Consider the following 26,302-nt stretch of genomic DNA (forward strand, 5'->3'; position numbering starts at 1 on the left):
GTACATGCAGGCAAAACATCAATGGACATAAAATAGAAATAAATTATATATTTTTAAAAAGGAAAAGAAATGCGTGAAATGAACTCCTGCCTCAGCTTACATGCAGTGATTATTTTGCAGCACAGATTGCACTTCTCAGGGTATCAGGAACCCTCATCCACTGTCCCTGACAACCACTGAGGTCCAGTTTTATTGCAGCTGGGAGGGTTTTCCCACACTGGCCATGTAGACATTTAATTTGAGGTATCTAGCAAGGTTGAATATCATAGCTCAGTCTTTCCTGGATAACTTTCATTTACTGTGGACATGATGGAAGCCTGAAGCAGACTGCATGGCCACTTTTGGACCTTTAATATATTTTATATAGGCATATACACAATACTAATGTGTATGGGCACATACATAGTATTGGTGTATGACTAGAAATAAAAATGCCTTATAGAAAGAGACAAGTGGGGGGAAGTCATAGCTAATTGCTTGAATCTGTGTGCTATAGTGGACACGCACTTGCTCGTTTCTACACAGTGTGCTGTGTGTTGCATATGGCCAGTCCATAAATGCTTACCTGTCATTATCAGTCTCTTTATGTGTTTAAGGTACCGATCTATTTCACTGTTCATTTTGACTAAAGATAAAGCTTTGGCACAGGATGGACTTCAGAATTTAAACCCATCAACTTTAGTCACTAGAAGTCTGAAAGCAACAAACTTGACATTTATTAGGAAAGGCAGCCAGAGGAGAGCACCTCACTCCTGGCTTTCGTGTTGTGCCAGTGCCAGTTTCCTTTGCTGCATGTGCCACAGTGCCTCCTGCCTCCTGCCGCCCATGAGGGGCTATCTAGCCAGGGTGCACCAGGACCTTGGTCACAGGTACGGTCAGGCAGCCCTGGGTTCTGTGGGCCTTTTTTAACCCCAGAGGTACATATTTCTGGGAAGGCACAGACTAGGAATCCAGCCTGTCTGAAAGCAGTATGACCTCTGGAGGTATCCAGTACCTGCCCTGCCCTGGCTGGAGAGAGACTGAAGGTTTTCCTGGGAAAAGCTGTCATAGTTCATCCTTTCCATTCTGTTTGTTGCTCTGCTGTGACAGGCCACAGTTTTCAGAGGGCGTGAATGTGGACGTCGGGGTTGCACAAACCGTGAATTAGGGATCCTTAGTGAGGTCTTCTCAGCCCTTTTTAGGTCATCCCACAAAAGTCTCAGAAAAAATGTACCACTATGGATGGAGTTTATAAAACACAAGCTGTAGACACAGTTCAGAGGCTTCTGTTTATTTTAACTTAGACAAATAATCAGGAGTAAAACGTACACTGCTGACCTGAATCTGGCGTAAAACCGTTACCACCTGTTATAAGTTCTGTTCCCCTCAAGGATTATCAGACCTTCATGGAAAGCTTCCTGGATGTTCTGCTTTGTAAAGTTAACTAGGGATGTCATCTTAGTAGATGCAGAATAAATTAACCCCAAATGGAGGTGGAGAGCAAGGTGCCCACACTGCCTCCTTCCCTGCCTCAGCTTCCAGGCTCCACCTTTTATACCTGCATGATGCGAAACCGTGCTGTGCTGGTCAAGGAAGATTGTGTCAGAATAGGGTGGCACACATGACATACAGACATAATATATTCATATGTAACATAATACATGTACATGAGTATCATACATATGTATATATAGGTAATCCAAACTTGCCCCACTCCTCTGCACAAGCAGGGCCTGGAACAGGCTGTTGGTTTCTAGACTATGACGTTACACTGGTTATTCATAGAGAAAGCCCCAATAAGGTGTTCTCAGCATGGAGACTCTACATAGTCATTATCCAAGCCACGGCGAAACCGCGCTGTGAGAGAGCGGCTGATGACGATCACCCGCGGTGCCATGCAGTCCTCCCTCCTGTGAAGAATGTTCCAGATGAGCATCGCAGCCGCCAGGGTGGCCAGAAGGCAGGCACCAATGTTCAGGTAGCAAGACCAAGATAAGTTGGTGTAAGGGCCAATTCTGTAGAAGGTCACCAGTCCGATGACCAGCACGAAGCCTACAGAGAGGAGAAAATAGGTCAACAGGTTGCATCTGAGCCCCCAGGAGGCACGCTGTCCTTCAGTGCTGACCTCCTAGGATGGGGCCGAGCTACCTTGTGTCAGCCTTCTTATCTCTTGCCCTTTGCACCAGGGAGGTTGCAGGAGAAGACAATAGAGGTCCTCTCCCGCCAACCTCTGGGCATCACGTGTGCTCTTCAGGGTCAGTATGGCTTCTACAGTCCACACACATGGCAGGCAGCCTTCCCAGCCCCAGACAAAACCAATCATCATTTTGTTAAACTGAGTTCAATTACCTCTGGCTTTTTATAAATGCTTAATTCATTTGAAGCGAAAACAGTTCTTCAGTTTTATCTGGAAACAGACAGGCATTTGTTGGTTTAAATCCCTGTTGGGGAGTTTTCATACCCATGACTGTGCTGTGAGAGGGAACAGATGTTCCCTCTCCTCTGATCAGGGTGACCTAGAGCCCACACCTGGCAAGCACGGCCAGGTTGGAGCCTGGCTCGATGGAAAGTTTCTGCACCCCGATAAGCCTCTCCACTGACGCACTAATCAGAATCAGATCAAATCAAACCGAATTAGAAAAGCCCAAATTTAATGGGTACCAATGCTCCCAGATGGCTTTTGAGCACCCCAGAGAGGAGCCAGGGAAGGAAGACCAGAAGACCACGTGTTTGTTCTCTGGAGGGGGATCGGTTTAAATACCCTGTGGAGTGGTCTTGAGTGTCTCTGGGGAGAGGTTATTGTTTGGTGGGCTTTCTCAGGGGTGGAGTCTGGACTGAGGTAACTCCCAGAGGAGGGTGCTTGGGATAGAACTTCCAGCTGAACATTCCAGACCCTTGGATAGATAGATGCCAGCAACTGGGGTAAAGCCTTAACGAAAACCATTCCAGACTTTTTGGGTATATGAATGCCAATGACTGGGGTAAAGCCTTAACAAAAGCCATTCCAGACTTTTTGGGTATATGGATGCCAGGGGCTGGGGTTAGGCTTCCACCCAAACACTCAGGTCTGGTTTGGAGATGTTTGGTTTCCTTTCACTTCTAGAGTTTCCCTCTCCCCGCCACCTGCCTATGCTCTACTGCTGTTTTTCCTTCTGTGCCTTCCCTCCTCGTAATAACCTGACACTACACAAGGGGGCAGGAGGAATGAGCCAGGAGCTGCTAACTGGTTAACAGTCAAGAGTGATACAACTGTCTTGATTACTGTTTGTTCCTCTGCTTTCATGACTAGATCTCACTGTGAGCCCAGGCTGGCCTTGAACTCTTGATCATCCTCCTGAGCACTGTACCACCATGTCTGGCTCTCACTAATTCTTTCCTTAAGGAATGACAATGACTTGACTTGTTGGTTCTGATAATAGGAAGGAACATCTCGGTTTTTGCCCAGACTGTGCCAGGTAGGATATGAGGAGGATCCAGCTACACAACAGAGAAGGCAGCACTGGGAGACTTGGAGGTCTTGGTGGTGGAGGCTCTGCCATGCTGCTGCCTAGAAGCTGGTCCCGGGGACAGCTGCAGGGACTCACTAGGTCTGGGAGGCTATAGGGCTCAACTTAGCTGTAGGAGCAAGAGTGAGAAGGGAAGGGCAGAAACAGGTTATGAGAGGAGGGAGGAGGACACAGGGATCCCGTAATGCCCCTGCCACAGACCAGTGCCACTTTCTTCCCCAGCAACACCCTCCAACCATCTAGCTGGATCGATCTTTCTTGTATGCAAAATGCCAGACTCTCCCGTCACTGGAGTTGATCTCGGTCAAACACTAGCCCCTCAGGTTCACCCAAATCCCTTCCCGGAGCTCTGCTAAGGAGAGGCCGTTGCCCTACAGCCCTGCATATTGACATCTCAAGTCTCGTGAATGTTTGTTCGGTTCACCCACAAAACCACCACTTCTTTCCTTGGAAGACAAAATCATGAGGGCCCAGAGCAAAGCGAGACAGACTGGAAGGACGGGGAATCGTAGCTTTGACTTTTCTAAAACATGGCTATTGTTCTCTCATCCTCATTGCACCCTCCGGAGAGTAAGAGCTGAAAGAGTTTGCTTTCCCCCCATCTTGTCCTAAATTATTAAAACTCAAGTTCCTGAGCTGAGCGATGGTGGCGCATGCCTTTAATCCCAGCACTGGGGAGGAAGAGGCAGGCAGATCTCTGTGAGTTCAAGTCCAGCCTGGTCTACAGAGCAAGTTCCAGGACAGGCTCAAAAAAAAAGCTACACAGAGAAACCCTGTCTCAAAAAATCCAAACCAAACAAATAAAAAACTCATGTTCATGTTGATTTGTGGAATTTTTCATACATGAAGAGCTATTAAAATTTGCATTCCAAGCTGGGTGTGGTAGTTCATATCTTTAATCCCAGCACTCAAAAGGTAAAGGCAAGTGGATCTCTGAGTTCAAGGCCAGCCTGGTCTATAAAGCGAGTTCTAGGGGACAGACAGGGGGACACACACACACACTCTGCATTCCATTGTACCACCTGCTTACTAGAGGCGACTTCCCTACCAGTGAAGAGTGAGGCTTCATGCCACAGACATTCATGTTAGTAGAGTAAGCAGTTGGAGCTGGTGTTGTGTCTAAGGCGTGCAGAAGCACTTTCCCGCTGTCCTCATTCTCATGTCTTTGGACATGTTTAACAGCCAGAGGAGTTTTATGCTTGTGTCAAGACTCATCAGAGGCTGGAAGTGAGGCTTAGCTCTTATGCTGTTAAGGAAGAGTAGCCCCGCAGAGAACTGCCATGGGAGTGGGAGGCTGGCCTGGTCTGCTGCCTATAGTTTTAAATCAGAGTCCAATGCCCACACCTCCTGGTATGGTAAGAAGCCATCAAATGCCATCTTTGTATTCTTGTAGCAAGGCTGAGAAGAGGTTGGAACAAGGAAGGGTATGAAGCCTAAGGAAACAAGACCAAGCAGGAAGGAAGGTGTCAAGAGGGTGGGCAAGGAGGAGGAAACACAGCTAATCAGCAGACAGTTGCTACCTAGTGTCTTCGCACCTCCTCTCCTTTCCCCAAGTTCCCTTTTGGTCTATGAATGCTAAGAAACATTTTTAAAATTTGATAGGGCTGGAGAGGTGGCTCAGTGGGTGGAATGCTTGCCGTGCAGAGAACCTTAATTCAGATTCTCAGAACTCATATGAGAGCCAGACGTGACAGTGTGAGCTGTAACTATAAGGGATGGAGACAAGCAGGTCCTGGGGACGGAGAAGAGCACACACTAGGCAACCATCCTAACCCAGAGGACAAGCTCCAGGTCAGTGTCGGTGTCCCAGCTTTAGATCCTGTCTCAGAAATAAGATGGAGGATCCGTGAGGTGACCCAGTCTGTAAAGCCTCTTGCTGACCACTGGAATTCAAACCAATTCCACAAAAATTGTCCTCTGGCCTCCGTGCCTGCCTTGCATGTGCCGTGACAGGCACACTCCTCACACACATTGTACATACACACAAGATGACAGGCACACTCCTCACACACATTGTACATACACACAAGATGATATTTTTTAAAAGTACTAGAGAGAGGAAGATACCCAGAGTCAACCTCTAGCCTACACACATACAGGCAAGTGCACCTGCACACAGTGTTCACTACACATAGCTACAAGATTTTACATTTTTCCTGAGTGGCCCCAACTTTACATCTATAATATCTAACAACATCAAAATGGAACAGATGAACTAACTGGCCACCACAGCCTCAGGGTGAGCTACCACGCAGGGTCAAATACCACACAACCCCCTTGTGTGTCTTGGAGTTGGTTTGCATCACTGCTGTGTAAACAGAAAGGATCTGAAGGTAACCCCTTACAAGAAATTTTCTTGCCAGGCATTGGTTGCACACGCCTTTAATCCCAGCACTGAGGAGGCAGAGTCAGGTGAGCTTCTCTGTGTAGCCCTGGCTGTCCTGGAACTTACTCTGTAGTCCAGGCTGTCCTCGAACTCAAAGAGATGTGCCTGTCTTTTGTTTCCCAAGTGCTGGGTGGGATTAAAGACGTAAGCCACCAGCGCCTGGCCACTTTGATCTTGAAGGATTATCAGAATTAGTTTCCCTTAACTAGAGCCACCACCTGCCGAGTCTCCTAAGGACCATGTTAGGCATTACCCCTGGAGCTCACAGGATAATGAATCTACAGTTCTACCAAGGGTATCTATTCAAGGAAGCTAAAAACTAGGTTTACCCTCCCAAAGATTGCGTTTGATTGTTTCTTACCACACCAGAAGGTATGGGCATTGAACTCTGATTTAAAAAAAAAAACAAAACAGGAACACTTTGACAGTCAATATAGGCAGCAGACCACACCAGCATCCCAGTCCCCGTGTCAGTTCTCTGCAGGGTTACTGTTCCCTAACATCATAAGAGCTGAGCATATACTAACTGTGACAGGCCAGTGTCCTTCCCCTTCCCCCTGGGTAGATGTGGGATAGAAAGCGGCACCTCTACCTGCCTGACATTTGCCGGCATCAGACACATTGACACTGAGCTGTTAATTTGCTGAGTTCTCTCTCTCTCTCCCTCTCTCTCTCTTTCTCTCTCTTCCTTCCTTCCTCTTCTTTCCTTTTTTGGGGGTGGGGTGGGGTGTGCATGCTAAGCAAGTGCCCTATCACGAAGCACAATCTGCAGTCCTTCCTTTCTTTCCTTAGCCCCAGCATAGTATGTGTGTAAGCTTAATAATACATTGTTTCTATGGCTAGCTATATTATTTATCATGTACACAAATTAGTTTCAGAGAATGGATCTGCTTCCAGGAACACCATGTAAAATGGAAGAACATTTATTGTGTTGATAAATAATTAAAGAAATGTAAATTTGCATGTGCATAAAAGACCTGGTATAGCCCTCTATGTCCTGAAACTATAAATTGGAAGATAAAAGCTGTAAATTTGGGTTGGGTAGATGGCTCAGTTGGCAAAATACCTGCAATGCAAGTATGAGGATCTGAGTTCAGACCCCTGCGCCCCCCCATAAACAGCCAGGCAGTGAAGGCACACCCCTTTAATCTCAGCACTCAGGAGGCAGAGGCAGGCGGATCTCTGAGACTGAGGCCAGCCTGATCTACATAGTGAGTTACAGGACAGCCAGGGCTATATAGAGAGAGAGCAAATGTTTTATACGTGGCTCGTTCTGTATAAAGATCAGCGTGAGCTTCAGTTCTGTCATAGATCAACTCTGACCACATTAGAACACATACAGACAAAGGGGAAGTGGCACAGTCTGTTCATTCCTAACACGGGGAACCCTGTAGGGAATCTCAGCACAGGGAGCTAGGTGTATCAAGGCCAGCGCTGGAACATGTGTCCTGCAAAAGGGGACCTGATACATTGTAACGGGCATAGCTATTAGCATCCTGCTGCTCCTGCAGTCAGCTGCTGTCCAAGTCCTGCCCTGAGCCAACAGATGAGACACTATGGACTAAGATGGGTGATATGAAGAAATCGCCCCTTCCATGTGTCATCAATAAAAAGCAAATGAAAACATGGGAAGGCAGAGACACGTCGCTCCGTGAATTCGTGCATGGCTACACGAGCTCCTGTCCTGTGTGAGAAGGCGCCTGGAGTCGCTGACTCAGCATATTGCAATACAGACATTATTCTGTAATAAGGCTGGCTTCTTGTGGACCTCCTATGCTTGAGAGACACAGGCCTGGGTGGAAGGGGATGGACCAGTAAGCTGAGGTGGGCTTTCACTTGGAGTTCTACTTTCATTACCCCTAAACTAAATTAGTCCCTAAAGAAGGCTCCCTTTCTCCTCTGTGTCCTTTCCCCTGAAGACTTCTGTCCCCCAGATTCTCAGTGATGTAATCAGCCTGTCCAGAAACCTCCCAAAGGGAAGTGCTTCTGCGAGTGCTGTGTTCTGCACATGGGATCGGTTCCATCTCTATGAATTCCCGTTGCCAAAGCAAACAGCCTCTTCCTGTGCCATGGCCAGTGGAGGGCGGTGTGAATTCCAGCACAGTGGAGAGCGTCCCTTTGCTCTCTTTCTTCCTTCCTGCCTTCTTCCTGGGGCCTAAGCTTCTGTCACAAGGTCTTCCTTTTGGAATGACTGTCAAACATATACACAGGTGGCATCAGAGGAAAGACACTGGGGCTGACCTCTGGTGCTCCTCCGCCATTGAGTAAGCCAAGGGCCGGTGCCTTAGCGGGAACATGACTGGATTCTAACAAGCACACTGAGAAAGGGGCAGTCACAGACACCGCTAGGCTCGGCGTGTCCAGCATGTGTATGCAGCGAGGGAAAAGGAACAAGCCAGGCCCCTGTCTCTTCCATCACTAGTCTTGAATCCCTGTGTTAAAAGACCCAGCACTACATGACAGAAAGCTGAGTTTTTGATCCAAATGGTTCTCTCTGGTCGGAGGATCTGAGGCATTGAGGAGTAAGGGATCGTGTTCTTCTCAAGCTCCCAAAGGACTCAGCTGGGGAAGGAAGACAGGGAGGAGAGATGAAGCATAGCTAGGATGCAGAGTAGTGCTTGAGCCCAGATAGAGAACACAGAAAAGGAAATTAGCCTGACCAAGCAGAGTCCAAGCCACGGATACTTTGCCATGACAAGATCCGCAAGTCTAAGAAAGCATCAGCTCTCCCACCAGCTCCTGAGACGCCATTTCAGTTCGTGTTTACCAACTCTGTAAAGACTAGAATGGTAAACTAGAATGGTAAACCAGGACAGGAAGCCAGCACGTGTGACACGGGAGAGGCTCTGCTGGTTAGCTGTGGGGAGTTTTTGGTTTGTTGTTGTTAGGAGTGGTTGTTTGTTTGGTTGTTTGTTTTGTGACAGTCTTATACTGTATAGCCCTAGCTGGCCCTGAACTTGTCGCGTACACCAGGCTGGCCTCTAACTCACAGAGATCCACCTGCCTCTGCCTCCCAAGTGCTAGGATTAAAGGTGTGTGCCACCCACCATGCCTGATCTCTGGCAGTTTTGACCAGATACAAAACCGACTGAGCCAAGAGATAAAGAACAACCCAGAGCCGTGTTGACAGTGGTCTTGGTGGCTGCTAACACCCACTGACTAATAAGTATGTGAAGTAAAACACGCTTTGTAAATGGGCTCTGCAAAGGTTGAACTGCAGAAGTAAAAGTGCAAGGAGTCAGAAATGGGCACGTACACGCCCACCAATTTCAGACAACCAAAACTGTGTCACGAAAGACTTGGGCTTCCATAAAAGGAGATTTCTTCCCCAAGTATGATGGAGCATGCAGGTAAGAGAGCACTCAGGAGGGAACACATGAGTATTGTGAGCTTGAAGCCAACCCAAGCTTCATAGCAGATTGAAAACCTACGTGAACTTCATGACAAGAGACTGTCTCAAAAAAGCCAAAGACTAAAGTTGGGTATGGTGATGCATGCTTGTAGGAACCACTTAGAAGATAGGACAGCCTGGACTGTATAGTGAGTTCCAGGCCATCATGAACTACATGGAGAGCTCTGGGCTAGCCTGGGCCCCCTATCATGACTCCATCTCAAAACACATAAAATAACTAAAAAAAAATGTTTTACTCTTTTAATAGTTGAGGTTGTAATTCAGTGGTAAAGTGCTTGTCTTACATGCACAAAGCCCTGGGCTAAATTGCCAGAACATAATATGCATATATACAATGCATACATGCATACATACATACATGTTGGAAAAGAGAGAGGCTTAGCTTCCTTCCACCATAAAGGCAGTTCTGAATAATTAATTATGAAATCACTTGCACAACCAACATTCTCCCTGGATGCCCCAGGCATCAGGAAGAGAAATTGGTGCTATATGCCATGCTTAGGCCTTTGTTGTTGTTGTTTTGGTGTGAGGTTTTTGTTTTGTTTTTTTGTTGTTGTTGTTGTTGTTGTTTTCTTTTTGACTATATACTGCCATTGTCCAAAGAGATTTGGAAATGGGTTATATAGACTGTAATGGTAATGGGTGTGGAAGAGGAGCTTTTGAAGAATCCAAGTGCAAAGCATGGCCTTCGGGATTACACATTCACTGCCACTTCCCGAGACCTTCAATTCCCATCTCTCTGGCTCCCGAAACAAACTGTAGAACTTTCTAAGCCTGGCACTCCATAGGGAGGATGCCATGTGCCCTGGCATATATCAGTAGTGTCACACTGGCATGACTACGGAGGCAGTGATGACCTCACCAGCTTGACCCTGTTTGTCGTACCCCCACAGTGGACTCATTGGGCAGCAAGGCGCTAATGATGGCAGAGGAATTGCACTTTAGATGTGCAACTTTATCCTAGTAAATCATTGGCCCCCAAGACATGCAGAATTAACCAGCTCTAGAGGAGGGAAGGATAGCTCACGCACCCCATGCAGGGCAGCGGAGCCCATACATCGGGCATGGTGTCTCCTCAGTGCGGGTGCGTGTCGCCACAGAGTTTTAGGGAAGGATAACAGCACTGGTGACCTCTGAAGACAGTATACCTATGGATCAGAAAAGAAGGTCATGCGCCCTGCCTCATATTCGGGTGACAGAGGATGAAGGGAGTCAACAAGGACTTGGTAGTGGGCAGAGCCAGGTGTGGGACCCTTGACCTGTGCTAGATCCAGCACTCTAGCTGGGGCACACCTGAAGAATTCAGAAGTCCTCAAAAGCCATGTAGTGCTGAGGTGCCTAAGCAGAGCTGTGAAGCCACCCCAGTGTAGAGCAGAGATGGGCACGTGGAGTGGGAACATGAGCTTACAGCACCTCCATATGCATGGACCTCTTGGAGAGGCCAGAACAACAGCACTCAGCCCCAACGTTAGGAGTCAAATGCTCAGGACCCTGGCAGGTCCAGCTTCTCATTACAGACCCTCCTGCTGGGATCATGAGGGCACTGTTGCTCGAGGCACTGCTGAGAGGGTTCTGTATGCTGTATCTTCCTGAGCTGACAGTCAACTGATCGGCATGCTGAATGGGCCTTGGATGGGAGACAATGGGAAACCCTGGCATTTTTTACCCTGTGCTGTGTTAGTTCCCACAGAAAGGCAAAGAGGAAGGAGAATGAGAGAAAAAGAAAGTGGAAAGAACAAGACAGACCTTGTGGCGCTGCCTCGTGGTGGAAAAACTGTCAGAGCCACCTCCCCTCCTTGCTTCCCCACATTTTCGGTGGGCACGTCTCTAACTGTGTTGAGCTCTTAGGACCTGCTTCCATGACGGACACACAGAATGCTGCTCTCACAGGGGAAAGTCTGGCGTTTTGGAGAGCAGTGTTGAGGGCATGGAATAAGGGTCATGAAGGAATTTTTCCAGATTTTAGGTAAAGCAAAATCAGGCTTGAAAAGCTCTTAGCAGACCTGGGGATGCCATTGCACATATGGGGTGGATATAAAAGGGTAACACCAGATGAGCCTGCTGACAGTCCACGAAAACAGTAGATTGGCCCTGCTGCCCCTGACGTTGCTGAGAAAGGGTCCTCAGAACTGCGGTTCTCGCAGGGGGAGGGATGGTCTGTTACCAGCCCGGGTTCTGCTGACTATGGTCCTGGTGCCCAGAGATGAAGAGCACATAGCCAGTGAGAGCGCAGGCAGACACGGAGTCCTCCCTTGAGTTTGCTGCTTCTGCTGGTTGCCAGGGTTTCTCAGCCTCCTCAATCAATCCACATACTTTGCTCTTTCATTAGCATCTTCTTCCCCCTGCCCACCCACCTCGCCCCAGCACTGGTCCGCTTGACAACAGGTAATAGCAGGCGTTTCCTCGTCCTGTGACAGGACATCCTGGCGCCCCACAGTCTCTCCCTGGCTTTAAAACAGACCCAAGCACAGGAAAAAACCCGGCTCTAAAATTAGCAGTGTGATAGAAGAAAGGCACATAGCTGCTCTCAGTACTGTTTGTCAATGAAACGAGTCTAAACAGGCCAAATGCATTTCCTTTTTGGGCAAAACAGACCTGTCAGGGGTATAGTCAGATGCAGAGGGACAGGGCAGCCTGGGAGGCACAAGAAGCTTCCCAAACTGCCCCTGGGGGCCACCGCCCTCAGTGCTCTGTGTTTTCTGTTGGGCTCCAGCTGTTGGGGAGTTTTTGGACCGAGATGGTCTAACCTCTCCAGAGGTCATGCTGGCCTCGAAATACTCAAAAGTAGGGGTGTACCCTTCTGGAGGCCCTGATACATCCCCTCCAAGACTGCCAAAGATAATTTAATTTCAGTTAATGGAAGTTTTCCTCACTTTGATTTTTCTTCAATGAATATTTGGAAGCAACACTATTTTCTCACGAAACAGATGCTTGAAAGAGGCTGTTGTCAGTCCTGCCACCAGACCCACGTCCCGATGACTCCAAGTAAGAGTCTGTAGGATGGTTAAGGAAGATAGGCAGCAACGGGGCTGATTACCACACTAGGAGTAGTTCCACAGTCGAGAGCTAGTGCAGAATTAAAAAACAACAGTGAAAGAACTATTTATTGTTCTTTCTTTGCCACTAAGATGTCTTTTAATTTTTTTATTTGTTATTTTTTGGGAGGAGTTGGTTTAGACAGGATCTCATCATGTAACTCTGGCTGGCCTGGAACTTGCTGCGTAGGCCAGGTTGGCCTTGCACTCACAGAGATCTGTCTACCTCTGCCTCTAGAGTGCTGGGATTAAAGACATGCATTCCTAACAAGATGTCTTTTTAAAGCTCAGCTTCTACTGTGATGTTTTCAGAATCTTCCATTTCCTTCTTGAGAGGACAGATTCAGATGGTGGGGGCTGTCGCCTCAGTGGGAAGAAGCCGTTTGTTGTGTGTGTGTGGTCAGTAGAGGGCGAAGTGAGAAACCTCTGAACATGTCCCATGTTGTACGTTCAGTGGTAAAGTTGGGAAGAGGGCAGGACTGACCCTCAGTCACATCTGCATGTCTCATCTCAGTGTTCCTCGTCACCAGTGGGAGCCACAGAAATGACCTTGTGCTGCAGCTGGGTGAGCGGCAGCTGGCTCAGTCATTGCTCACATTCACATGGGTAGAGCCAGGATACAAATCCAGCTGCCCTGCCACTGAGCCCTGGGTTCTTCCAGAGTTTTCCCAATCCTCGCAAGCCCCTACCCCCATCCCTTCCTGCCTCTGACTGGCCACAGGGAAGTGACTTTCCCAGGACCATTCCGCCACACTATTCTTAGCATTCAGGGTAGCAGGTTTCCTGACTCCCACCAGGCGTTCTCTAGCACATAAATACCGGTCAACCTCATTCTGGAAACTGTTTCTCAAGAAAGATAAAGGCCCAGGATCCATTATTCCTAGAATGATTCACTTCAGACTTCCTGCCATTTCCCCTGTTAGGAGTGTACACTGGACACGGGAATGGCTGGCATTCTAGGCCAGAAAGGAAAGGTCGATTTAGAGTGTCCACACCCTGCTCCTGTGCACCTGTGGGCCCTCGTCTGCCTGTAGACTGCATAGCTGACACCCTCAGAGAGCTGCAAGACGGTTGAACTTCACCTAGTTCACGAATCGAGCAGTGCTGAGCACACAGGAGGGATCAGTGGGGCAGCCGCCACGACTCCCACCACAAGCCCAAGCCTTCCACAGTTCTGCCGGCCACTGGGTCACTGCTTGTGGTGACACCACTCTCAGCCTTTAAAAACAGCAAATTTTCAGCTAGTCGCAGTGGCGCATACCTTTGAACCTAGCACTCAGGAGGCAGAGGCAGGCGGATCTCTGAGTTCGAGGCCAGCCTCGCTTACATAATGAGTTCCAGGCCAGCCAGGGCTACATAGAGAGATCTTGTCTCAAAGCAAGCAAACATAAGTAAATAACAGCGTGTTTGCTCCTCCATTGTCAGTCTTGCGCACGGTACCCAGATCGCTGGGCAGGTGGGTGGCTGATGCAGTACTGAAAGACAGCTCTGCTCTCTGAGGACCCAGTGTCATGCAAGGCCAGGCATCTGTGTTACAGGTAGGATAGGAGCATGCTTGCATGCATGGGTTGACATCTGTTGTCCACTCAGACTATGTATAACATGTTACACTGGTCATGAGCAAGCATGTGCCCCGAGCCCAGATCAGGCCCCAGGAAGCCTCATTTCCAACAAAGCCCCGCCTTCAGCTGGGCTGGCTGGGACCACGCTGGGTCTGTCTCCCACCTCTGCCATAAGCCAGCTCTTCCCCAGCTGCTTAAATGGACATCAGGAGCACACTGACATACAGAAGGACAATGTGGTACAGATTCTGTAGACTTGGGGGAAAAAAGCAGAGCACCTTCTTGCAGCCAAACCTCAGGCCACCCAGGGCCCTGGGGTACTCTTCCATGATATCAAAAAGGCCCAGCAGTTCCACCAGCCTTGTGGGGGCCACAGTGTGGCTAATCTGCCCGCCCTGGGTACTTACTTGCCAGCTGGAATGCAGCAGCCATTGCCTCTTCCCAGCACTGGGATTCTGGTGACATCAGGGGCAGGCCTGTCAGCCCAAGGACGAAGGTAAGCTGACCCACGGCAAGTGCGGCTGTGGCCACCAGGTTGCAAGCACGCATCATGTCAAACTGTACTGTGGGCCAAAAGGAGGTAAGGCAGGTGGTCAGTATGGTGAGCCACTTAGGGAAGAGCCAAGTCAGGTGGAAAAGCAATGCAAACAGTATCTTCTCTGAACAGAACTTTCTGGAAGCACCTCACCTACTCTGGAGTCTTTGTGCCATCCTGTCCTCCTACCTTGGCTGCAGTGGTCACGTCCCACCAGGGCTGGAATGCTGCTCTGTTATTTGAATCTTTGTGTGTGTGGTACGTGCATGTGTGTACACGTGGTGCAGGGGAGGGGTAGACTTGCTTATGTATGTGCACATGGAGGCCAGAGATCAACTTCAGGTGTCTTCCCTACTGCTCTCTAGCTTATCTCAGCCGGGCGGTGGTGGCGCATGCCTTTAATCCCAGCACTCGGGAGGCAGAGGCAGGCAGATCTCTGTGAGTTGGGAGCCAGCCTGGGCTACAAGAGCTAGTTCCAAGATAAGGCTCCAAAGCTACAGAGAAACCCTATCTCAAAAAAACCAAAAAAAGAAAGAAAGGAAGGAAGGAAGGAAGGAAGGAAGGAAGGAAGGAAGGAAGGAAGGAAGGAAGGAAGGAAGGAAGAAAGAAAGAAAGAAGAAAAAAAGAAATAGGGTCTCACCAGTTCAATATCTCATCATTTTGGCTAGACTGGCTGGCCACTGAGCTCCTGGATCCTCCTGTCTCTGCCCTCCCATTTCTGGGGTTACAAGTGTACTCCACTACACACAGATTTGTTGTAAGGACCGAAGATCCAAATTCTGATCTCGCACAGCCAACAGTTTACTCGCTGAGCCATCCTCCCATCCCCTGTCTTGCGTCTTGAAAAGACAACTATTCCGTTCTCACTCCGGTACTGTGTTATAATGGAAACTAGAAGAGAAGGGAAGTCCAGGCAACAGCGGAGGGTTTGGCTTTTGGGTTTTGTTTGTTTTATTTTGTTCTCTCCTCTCTACACAGCCCTAACTGTCCTGGGAACTCACTCTGTAGACCAGGCTGGCCTCTAACTCACAGATTTCCCCGCCTCTGCCTTCCCAGTGCTGGGATTAAAGGCGTGCCCCACCAAACCCAGCTTAAAATTTAGCATTGTTACCTCTCCCTCCTATAGGCAAAAGTCTTGAGCCTATAACATTAAGTGACTTTACTGGGCCTATCTGCCAGCAAGGGACGGAGCAGGAGCCAGACCTGGGTCTGCTGAACCCAAGCTCCCACCCCATTTGTCTCTAAGGCCCCATGTCCTTCCTCTACCAGCAGCCAGAGTGGTGCTTCAGCCCTTGTGTCTGCCTTCCCCCACCACCTTTCTTTTTGTTTGTTTGTTTGTTTGTTTGTTTGTTTGTTTTGTTGGGGACGGGGTTGTCGTTTTTCGAGATATGGTTTCTCTGTGTAGCTCTGGCTGTACGGGAACTTGCTCTGTAGACCAGGCTGGCACCGAACTCTAAGAGCCACCTACCTCTGCCTCCCGAGCCCTGGGATTAAAGGTGTGTGCCACCATGCTTGTCTTGCCTCCCCTTCTTTTGCTCCCTGCCCCACGCCCTGGTCTGAGGAGATGAGCACGGCAGACAGTAGCAGGTGAGCTGTAGCGGGAGAGGTGTCTGGTCCAGAATTTGGCTCTGCCCCCCATATTAAATGTCACACCAAAGCCCATACAGTGAGATGGGCATGCTGGCATGGCACACTGACATTTATAGGCCCAGGTTGCTCCTGAGCAACAACAAACGTATCAGTGGAAATTGCTAGGAAGGAGGTGGACCCATGAGGAGCATGCCAGTGCAGCCTCGTGCTCCCTTGTCCTGTGGTCTGGCAGCAGTTAGGGAGTTCTGATTCACAGACTTGCTGCAGAGAAGTCAATGCTCAGCTCAAAGCAGGCCTCGAAGGCTGGAGGTGCTATTCTCCCCAAACTTGAAAGACCGATTTTCAAAATTAGGTTGCCACAAATGTTATCATCAGAAACACAAGAACTGAACAGGAAAGAGAACATAATCTTCCAAGAGCCCTGAAGAACCTGTCCTCCAGGATTGCTGTTGATTGTCTTTCTCTTGGGCATGGAGGGCATGGAGGGCACAAGATGGGTGGCCTCTCTTGTGTGAGCCACCAAGTAAGGCCCTACTTATAGAAACCTGGAGATCCCCTGTCCTGCTTCTCACAGAGCACCGAGAGGCAACCCAAGGAAGGGGCAGGCTGCTTCACCTCCATGGGCTTTTAAATGGCTAGAGGGTAACTTTGAACCATTACCACCAGTATTGGCAATTCTGTTTGGTTTGATCTAAATGTGTATTGATATGCAATATACATTTACCAAATAGCTGAAAGCTCTCAGGCTCAGTGTCTGCCTATCCTCCCATCTCATGCAGGTTCTGTGTCTGGGCAGATAGTGAGCTCTTCTGCTAGGCCTATGGGCATCTTGCTGTCACTCTGCCATCCAACCCATTCCCCAAGCCCCACCCTCCCTCCCAGATTCCCCTCACTACACAGCAAAGGCAGATTCTCAAGTCTCCTGCTTCCTTGCCTCTCATGACCCAATCCAGTAGGTGACTATGTAGAATAGGGTAGAGCCTATGAGAACACATAGGCCTGGAAGTTAGAATTCATAGACCTCAGAAGTCGTATCCAAATAGCCGGAGACCGCTGTGCACTTTTCTGTTCTTGGAAGCTGACTTTGTCCAGCAGTCAGCCTCCATACAAATGAAGGGCAACCCCGGATGAGAAACAGCTTGTCTCCATGCTGGGCCAGTAAGCGTGTGAAGAACTTACAACCCCTATGGCATCTATAAAGTGAGGTCCCTTTTCCTTCAGTGCTTTCACAGACCATTATGGCAGTTTGAGAGAAGTCATCTTATTCTTGGGGTGCTGTGACATGTGACTGCCATTCTGCCTAGGCCCCTGTGCCACACCCCATCTTCATGCTGGATGGTGTCTGACTCCTGCTCCTTTCAGGACCATGTTTATATTTAGGCTGTGGAGTTACGCGGCGTCATCCAGGGGTTCTGTGCCACTTCCTGCGAACAAGGGTCAGTCTGTCCTGCCCATTGTGTTTTAAGCTACTTCCTGTGTGGAGAACTCTCTTGTCATTTGGAACTCGGGGGCCCCTTTTAGATCTCAGGCTTCCAACTTGCCACCTCTGATGTGGGGGCAGCACACACGGATGTGAACCCAGTGAGCCTTGTGTACTGGCCACTTCTATGAAGAGTTCTGTAGACATACAAGTCCGTAAGCTTACTGGCAGTCCAGACAGCCCATTCATCTGGTGGTCCACCATCACAGGATGCCACCAGAGCAACAGCGGTTGCCACTGACTGGACCTTCTTTCCATGCTGGGCACCTTAGCAGCAGCTCCTCACATCAGAGCAGGCAGCCTCCAGTGGGCCCTGCTCCTGGTGATGGAGAATTATGTTCTTCAGTCCTAGAGGGATCATCAACCAGAAGCCGGATCACTAAAAACCCTAATGCAGCTGGGTGGTGCTTCAGAGGGGCACAAGGCAGGGCCTGGCGAGACTGACCAGGAGGTGAAAGCACTTGCCATGCAAGCCTGACGACCCGAACCCACATATCACAATAGTTGGCCTCTGTTCTCCAGACATGCACCATAGTATGTGTGTATCTGCATGCATGCACGTGTGCACATGCTAATAAAAATAAACCTAAAAATGTAATAGAAGGATAAGAGGTGAACTAGGGTCTGGCAAAGTTTTGAGACTCCGGTAGGAAACAGTCAGACGGGCATACCCCTTAGGGTATATGCACAGCTTAAAATAGGTGAGTGTGATTTTGGACTCTAGAAAGATGTAGAGGAGAAAAATGTTCCTTGTGCAGAATGGTATGACTTCCTGAGGCCCAGGGAGTGTGGTTTCAGGGCCTGATGGCTCTCGCCTCCCACAGCAGACGAAGGCCTTGTAACAGAGCAGGTAGTGGTTGGGGTTCAGACTAGTGGCCCCCTCTTTTGATTTGCTGGCTGCACTTCCCTCCTTTACAGCCAACCTGATAATGACCACACACTACAGGGGTCTGAGCCCAATTTTGGGTGCTCCTGCAGGGTGCCCTGTCCATTTAGCAGGCTGCACACTCCAGAAAGCCCCCTCTGTGACCTGGAAAAGCATTGCTGACTGCCTACACCAGCCTCCTTTCTTAACAATGCTCTGCCGTCTGTACGCTGGGCTTCTTGGTGGTGTTGATTTATTTTGCATGTGCATGCATGTACATGTGTGTGTGCATACATGTACATATGGGATATGTGCATGGTCACACATGTGTTGGAGTTTGTGGGTATGGTTGTGATTGTATTTGTATGTACATGTGTGTGGAGACCAGAGGTTGACGTGGAGTATCTTCCTTGATCACTTTCCAGCTTATATACTGAGGTCTCTTCACTTGGTCTAGGAGCTCATGTAGCTTTCCAGCTTACTCCTCTGGCTCTGCCCCCGAAGGTTCGAATTACAGGTGGGTCACCATGCCCGCCTGGTATTTGCGTGGGTCCTGGGTCTGAACTCTGGGTTTCGTGCTTCCACAGTAAGCACTTTGCCCTCGGAGCCAGCTCCCCAGCTACCGTGTAGTTGTTTTTACCCTGGACAGCAGGGCTTCTTTTTAAAATTTATTGTTTCATATGTGTGTCTGCCTGCATGTGTAATCTGTGCGCTGTGTGTTTATACGGTACCCATAGAGGTCAGAGATGGCGTGGAGTCACAGGTGGTGGGAGTCACGTGGTCTGAAGAATCAATCCCAGGTCTTCTGGGGGGAGCATGTGTTCTTAACCACTGGGCACCTCTCCACCCCAAACAGGGCTTCTTAAACTTCTCCCACTCATAACCCCTGCAGTAATTTTGTTTTGATTTGCTTTGTTTTTCGAGACAGGGTTTCTCTGTGTAGCTCTGGCTGTCCTGGAACTGGCTCTGTAGATGAGGCTGGCCTCAAACTCACAGAGATCCGCCTGCCTCTGCCTTCTGAGTGCTGGGATTACAGGTGTGTACCACCACTGCCTGAACTCACAGCCCCTTTTTGTTTACATATCTCAGGTATATAGGTAGGTAAAGTGGGAATATAAGCCAAAATTTTTTTTTTTTTTTTTTGATTTTTGAGACAGGGTTTCTCTGTAATTTTTGGTGCCTGTCCTGGAACTAGCTCTCGTAGACCAGGCTGGCCTCGAACTCACAGAGATCCACCTGCCTCTGCCTCCCGAGTACTAGGATTAAAGGCGTGCGCCACCACCGCCTGGCTTATAAGCCAAACTTTTACAGATAATAAATCATAAAGACACTTTAAAATAATGCTTTGGTATACATAAAATTTTGCCACTTATTAAAGACAAAAGCAAATTTGTATACTAGTGAGATGAATGTGATTGATAAACAATTAAATGTTGCCTGGCATGGTAACAAATGCCTTTAATCTCAACACTTGGGAGGCAGAGACAGGTGGATCTCTGAATTCAGGCCAGTCCGGTCTACAAAGAAGAATTCCAGGACAGCCAGGGCCACACAGAGAAAAAACCCTGTCTCAAAACACAAGCAAGTTTAATCCCAACACTCGGGAGGCAGAGGCAGGCGGATCTCTGTGAGTTCGAGACCAGCCTGGTCTACAGAGCTAGTTCCAGGACAGGCTCCAAAGCCACAGAGAAACCCTGTCTCGAAAAACCAAAAATAAGAAAAAAAAAAAACATAAGCAAGGAATTAAGTTTGGTCGAATATTTAGTACTGTAGGATGTAGAGCATCTTCATTTCTCAGAGTTGATACAAATTTTTATTTTATAAACTTTATTTACATTATCTTATGTATTAAGGGTACAACAATGTGCATTTCATAAAGGGTGTGTAGAGATCAGAGGACAACGTTCAGGAATTGGTTCTCTCCTTCCACCTTGTGGGGGTCCAGGGATCAAACTCTAAATCTTTTACCTGCTTAGCCTTATTGACAACCCCATATTTTTATTTAATTTAGTTTAGTTTTAGTTATTTCAAGACAGGGATTTTCTGTGTAGCTCTGGCTGTCCTGGAACTAGCTTTTGTAGACCAGGATGGCCTCAAACTCAGAGATCCACCTGCCTCTGCCTCCCAAGTGCTGGGATTAAAGGCGTGCACCACCACCACCTAGCTAGATCAGGCTGGTTTTGAACCCAAAGATCCACCTGCCTCTGCCTCCCAAGTGCTGGAGTTGAAGGTGTGAGCCCTCACTGCCTGGCTGTTTTTGTTTTCTTTTTAATTATTTACTTACTTTTATGTTATGTGTACTGGTGTTTTGCCTGCATGTATATCTGTGTAAAGGTGTCAGGTCTCCTGGAACTGGAGTTACATACAACTGTGAGCTGCCATGTGGGTGCTTCACATGAATATATAGCACAAGATAGAAGAATTATGGTTAAAAGGGTTTCAGAAATTGTTAAAATTCTGTCTAAATACGAAATAAAAAAATTAATGATTTTTTAAAACAATACTCAAGTCAGCAAATCAAACATTATAAAAGAGGAAAAATAGGCAATGAACGGTATCTCTCACATCTTTAATACCAGCACCCAGGGCAGAGACAGGAGGATCTCTCTGAGATTGAAACTTGCTTGGTCTACTTAGCAAACTCCAGACCAGTCAAGGCCATATAGTGAAAGCTTGTCTCAAAAAGAAGAAAGAAAAAAAAATCAGTTACTATAATTCAATCCAAAGAAATACCAATTTGATAAATACATGCTGCGGAATGATGCTAAGAAAAAGATCTAAAATCTTTGCTACTCATTATGAAACAGCTGTGTTTCTGAAAGAGCAAGAAACTTAGTGGTGAAAGCACTGCCGTTCATAACATAGATCGAGCTGAGCTGTTTCAGGCAGCCAACTGTTGGCTCTGCATGGCGTGAGAACACAAAGCACACGGAAGTGCCAAGTGCACACGCTGTATGGCCAGGGCCAGGGCTCTAGGGAAGTACCCAAAACCGCAGGTGAGTCCTTCCCCCAATGCCTCAGATTCCTTGTCTGTTTGATTCGAAATCAGCTTTGGGTTGTTGGATATTCAGAAACTTTTACTATTGCCTGATTTTTGTGAATCTCCCCACATTAAGTTATGCAACTCCATATAGGAACATGACCGGCCGTTTAGGAGCTGTGACTTAGTATAACCACCCAGTATCTGCTACTAAAGCGTTGTAGAACTGGAAGGTGTTGAAATGTCATGTTAACAGTACAGGAACAGCATAACAGGCATCCCAAGCTTCATCCTGAAGGTCAGGAAAGGAGCTGAATAGATGACAAGGCAGATTGGAAAGAGAATGACCCAAGTGGCTTGCTAAGGGGTAGGCATAGTTGGTGCAGTGAGGGTATGGTGACCGGTGCAGGGAGGGGATGGTGACCGGTGCAGTGAGGAGATGCTTAATCAGTGCAGTGAGAGTATGTATAATCGGTGCAAGGAGGGGATGGTGACCAGTGCAGGGAGGGGATGGTAACCCGTACAGTGACTCACGGGCTAGGAAGAGAGTGCAGACTGACTGCTGGTCTGTCCTACCCTCTGCTCCCCCTTCTGTTGTCTTCCTCGCCCTCCCTTCCTGGCAGCTAGAGTTCCGCCATATTTCACTCCCTGTGCCTGAGATCCCATGAATCACAGAGAGTGCTGCAGAGCCCGCTCTGCTAAGAAGCACTGTCATTGTCCCTGCTGCCTCCCACCCAGAAGGCTCACCGTCTGCTGTACTGCCTGTTTGCACAGCTCAAGATGCCTCAGTGAGAACATGGCATAAATATGCCAGACAGTCTGTCAGGCTACGTGTCCAGCTAGTCAGCCTGTCTAGGCAGCAATATTTGACGTCCACCATGGCACAAGGGGGTGTGGCAGTGCTCAGGGGCTGCCTAGGAGCAGGAGCTGAGGGCAGCAATAAGACCCTGGGTACCACATAACAGAATGGCTAACTGGCAAAAAAAAAAAAAAAATCCCCATGACTCTCTTGGAGAGGCCCCAGTATGACATGGGAAAAGCGTGGGGGCCTGAGCCTGACCTGGATGAACCATGTTTCCTTTCAGTGCTCTCGAGCCATCTGGAAGCACAGAGCCCTTAGACCAGAGTTGAGAATGTCTTGGGATGGCCCAGGTGGTCCCTTGGTTGCTTGCAGTCAAAAAGCACCGAGTGATCCCAATTCCATGTGTTCTACAAGCAAGAACTCATGGCACAGAGCTAGCAGGAGGTAGCCCTGCCAGGTGGCCCCACCAGTGATAGTGAAAATTCTAAGAGTGGCCTGGCCTGTACTTTTGCCCCAGTGCCCTAGGCTGCTTCTCATAATAAAATTGTGAGCAAGCACCTAGTCAGCCTTGTGACACCAACTGATATGCCCATAGTGCATTGGAGGTTTAAAAGTTCATTGCTCAGGCACAAAGGATGTTAGATGGCAGAATTAGAGCAGCTGCCCCTCCCCAGAGAGTTGATTTCTAGAATCACTTGGGTCACATAGTGGGGTTTTGCATGAGAGTCTCAAGGCTGGTCACGGATCTGATTTTAGATGGTAGTAGGTCTTCTTGCAGGCTGGTGATAGAGATCCACGGGTGGGGGCCACAGGCATCACTGGCCATGCGATTCCTATTGTCTCTGTCCACGAAGAGCAGTGTGTGAACTCACTTAGAGTGGTTGGCACAAGTGGGGAGCAAAGTTCATGGAGAGAAGATGAAAGGGAAGAGACCAACATCATCATCTCTACCTCCGAGCCCCTGGGCACAAAGCCAAACAGCCCTGTCCCCAGCCAGAGGGTTAGGGACCAGCTTCCCCTCAGGAAATGCTGACTGATGGCTGCTTTGTTCCTATTGCGTTTCAGTCTCAATGTGTGTTCAACTGTGTTAGCAACCAGAATTATACATTTAGCCTGTTTTCCAAAATTTTCATCCTGTTACTTAATATCAAGAAATTTTTAAATGTCTCTCTGTTGTTTGAACAATAGTTGCTGCTCAGATTCATTGAGGATCAAGTACTTGCAAATGCCGTATTAATTGCAAAAGATGTTTGTTTTTCTCTTTTTGAGACAGGGTCTCACCATATAGCCCAGGCTAGCCTGGCTTGGTGCTTGAGTGTTAGGATTACAGTCATCCATCACCAGCCCATCTTAGGAAAGTGTTTTTAAATTGTCTAAGAAGCTCATCAGGTAGACGAGAGACTCACATGGGTGAGCATCAGGCTCACATAGGCAGAGAACCGTAAGAAGACATAGGTCCTCAGGGCAGGAGGGGCTGTAACTGTCATGCCATCACATAGACGTGGGCAGTGAGGAGGTCGTAGAGGCCTGTGTGTTCTGAGGTAACAGGCCTCAGAAGGAGGAGAGTGGAAAGAACAGGGCATCTACACAAGATGCTCCTGGGATGCACCTGCTGGCGCACACAGGCAGGAAAGGGAAGCAGTACTGTACACATATCACAAGGACAGCTGGACTGTTCAGAGTCTTTATGGTCCAGAGTGGAACTGGCTATTCTCAGAGCCTAGTGAGAAATATAAGGCAGAAGCCCTTAGCCTACACCTGGCCCCACCCCAGAAGATATGGACAAAGCCGCACCCATATTAGAAGCTTGGTGGAGCCTTCAAGGTAACTAGTTTTCCTGCCTGGCCAGAATGGCCACAGAGGGAGAGCTAGAGCTCTCTACTGACACATCACACGGAGACCCGAGTTTGGCTGTTTGGCCTCCAATGAGACACCTGAATCTCCCATGAGATTCTGAGAGTGTGTTCATATGTTTTGATCTTTTTCTCAGTAAAAGAGTGCCTGCCTGTCAAAACTCCAAGGAAGAGCTGGCCTACCCCCATTGTAAGCCTAGTACCTCTGTCAGTGAGATGGGGGTGCTGTTCCCGGTCTGGCCTGTGACCCCGATGGTGGAACAGGCTTGAGGCGAAGGCCCTGAGCGTATCACTCAGGCTTTCCAGAAAGTTCCCTGACAACATTGAGGGATGCCCACCTAAGTCTCATGCTTTCTCAAGGTCAGTGTTGCTTCTGACAGAGCTGTCTAACCTGCGGCCTCTCTAGCAGTTTGTCGTGGAGACCAGGCACTTGTAAGCCAGACCCCTTGCCACTTTAGAGGGTTGTCATCTGGAGAGAACTTGCGTGTAAACAGACATGCTTTCTTTAGGTAGTATCTTCGTATTTATGCTTGTGCTCTCATACCTGAGTGCTATTTTAAGTGAAGTTCCTCACCCCAGGGTAGGAGAAGAGAGCTGAAAGAGGAGAAGGCCACCATTGGGGTGGGGGAGGTAACTCTGCTCCGCTACCACGTGCTTCCTCTGGTCTCTTAGACATCCCAGCCAGAGTCTGATTCACTGTCCTGAAGACCCCGAATACCTCAGGAGTAAAGACAGAACTCATCCACACGTTCTTACGCTTCTCATTTACTCCTTAGTAACACTTCTTTTTAACCAAGGAACAGCATCTGGATTTGATTAGTACCCCCATATTCCCTTCGTCAGCCACATATAATGGCAGAGAAGGAGCCTCCAGCCACATGAAGCGAATCCCCTGAGAGAAGCCAGAGACAAGCCTAGGCCCATCAGGGAAGCTACATAGCATTGCTTTTCAGGGTGGCACGAGGCCCAGGGTCCTTGACATCACCACTATCACGAGCACAACCTCCCCTCACCTAACTACTGAAGGTGACAGAAAAACAAGGAGACTTACGTTTGACGGTGCCTCGAGACTCCTGGAAACCTGCTGACTCCGAGCCCCATCCCAGCTCCTCGCAGTCATGTGTGTCCACCTGTCCGGTTCGGGCCCCAGGGCTGGTGCCTCCCTTAACCCTGTCCACCAGCCAGCAGGACTTCCACAGCCCCACGCTTCGCTTGCGTCCGTCCTCCAGCGTCTGGTACACCCAGTTGGGGGTAAAGGCTGCTGCATTGTTGAGGATGAGGGAGACAAGAGCCACCAGCACAGCTGTGGCCACGAGTTTCTGCACAGTCATATCTGACTGCCAATACTGTCTATCTCGGAGAAAGTCCCAAGTCCCGGTCAGCTGCTGTGCATCCAGAGAAAGCCGAGCTGCTGCTAGGGGTAGCTAGAGGACATCACCACCCATCCTTGGGAAGCTATGCAGCAGCTCCAGCCAGGCGCGTGAGGATGTAGACAGTATGGGGAGAAGCCCATGGGACAGGTCCAAGTGAGCTGCTCACAGCCCTGCCTTATCCTCCCTCTTGAACCTGGAGCAGGGACGAGCCTGTGCTGAAGCTGGCTTCCCCAAGACCCATTCCAGGGAGAAATCTGGGGCCCCGGCCACACCAGTGAGAATCCAGAGTTGTAAGTGGGCCGTCTTCTTGGAACAGAGGCCAGGGAGGCTGTGTCCACAGTACCTCTTGCCTACAGCAACGGAAAACAAAGTAACTCAGGATGCACGCACAGTGTGGGAATCAGCTGGGTCACACTCCTTAGAATTGCCTGCTGGAGCCAGTCCGACGAGAGGAGCAGGGCTGTGGAAGCAGCGTGGGTTTGGCCTCTCTGCTGCCTAGCCCGTCTTGGTACCTCTGCCACGAGTGGCAGCTCCTGGAAAGCAGAATGCCTGCTGCAAGGAAATGTGTGTATGCGCGTGTGTGTGAGCTCCCGTTTCCCTGTCTCTCGGCAGAGAGGAAATGGTTGTTTTTGAGGCTGTTTTTGGTGAGCAGGAGGGCGTAGCCAACTGCAACAAATAGCAGCTCTGCCACAGAGCCAGACACTAACAGGATGTGCTTCCTGATGGGAACGGCCTGCTCCAGCCCACCCCCTGGCTGCCCCTCCCACCTTCCTGTCCCATAGGAGTAGTCAGGGATGCCAGTCAGGACACTCTCACCTGCTGCCGTCAAACCGAGGCAGCTGTGCTAGGTCCAGGATCAGCTGATGCTAGGGGCATCACAGGCAGGCAGAATCCTAAGGACTGGGTGCCCAACTGTCCATCCATCCATTGTCCCCTGCATGGTA

At 49.0% G+C, this 26,302-nt stretch overlaps 2 protein-coding genes across 4 annotated transcripts in view; one reads left to right on the top strand and one right to left on the bottom strand.

Moving 5' to 3' along the window:
* Ift140 (intraflagellar transport 140) overlaps positions 1 to 26,302 on the top strand; it is a 90,476-nt gene that overhangs the window by 47,450 nt on the left and 16,724 nt on the right. The window lies entirely within an intron of this gene.
* Tmem204 (transmembrane protein 204) lies at positions 1,264 to 25,984 on the bottom strand. Its single transcript, XM_057776813.1, has 3 exons — positions 25,037 to 25,984; positions 14,288 to 14,443; positions 1,264 to 2,031 (listed from the first exon to the last, which is right to left on the bottom strand). The coding sequence occupies exons 1-3, from the start codon at positions 25,314 to 25,316 to the stop codon at positions 1,787 to 1,789; spliced, it is 681 nt and encodes a 226-aa protein (XP_057632796.1). The 5' UTR covers positions 25,317 to 25,984; the 3' UTR covers positions 1,264 to 1,786.

Source organism: Chionomys nivalis, chromosome 7 (assembly GCF_950005125.1).
Source record: "Chionomys nivalis chromosome 7, mChiNiv1.1, whole genome shotgun sequence".
Taxonomy (NCBI): domain Eukaryota; kingdom Metazoa; phylum Chordata; class Mammalia; order Rodentia; family Cricetidae; genus Chionomys; species Chionomys nivalis.

Bases quoted from the DNA above. Each gene is read 5' to 3' on its own strand.
- Tmem204 (XM_057776813.1), bottom strand. From the start codon at position 25,316: ATGACTGTGCAGAAACTCGTGGCCACAGCTGTGCTGGTGGCTCTTGTC. The intron at 14,444-25,036 runs GTAAGTCTCCTT...TTTGGCCCACAG, and splicing joins GTCTCGAGGCACCGTCAAAC to TACAGTTTGACATGATGCGT. The intron at 2,032-14,287 runs GTAAGTACCCAG...TCCTCTCTGTAG, and splicing joins TGCTGCATTCCAGCTGGCAA to GCTTCGTGCTGGTCATCGGA.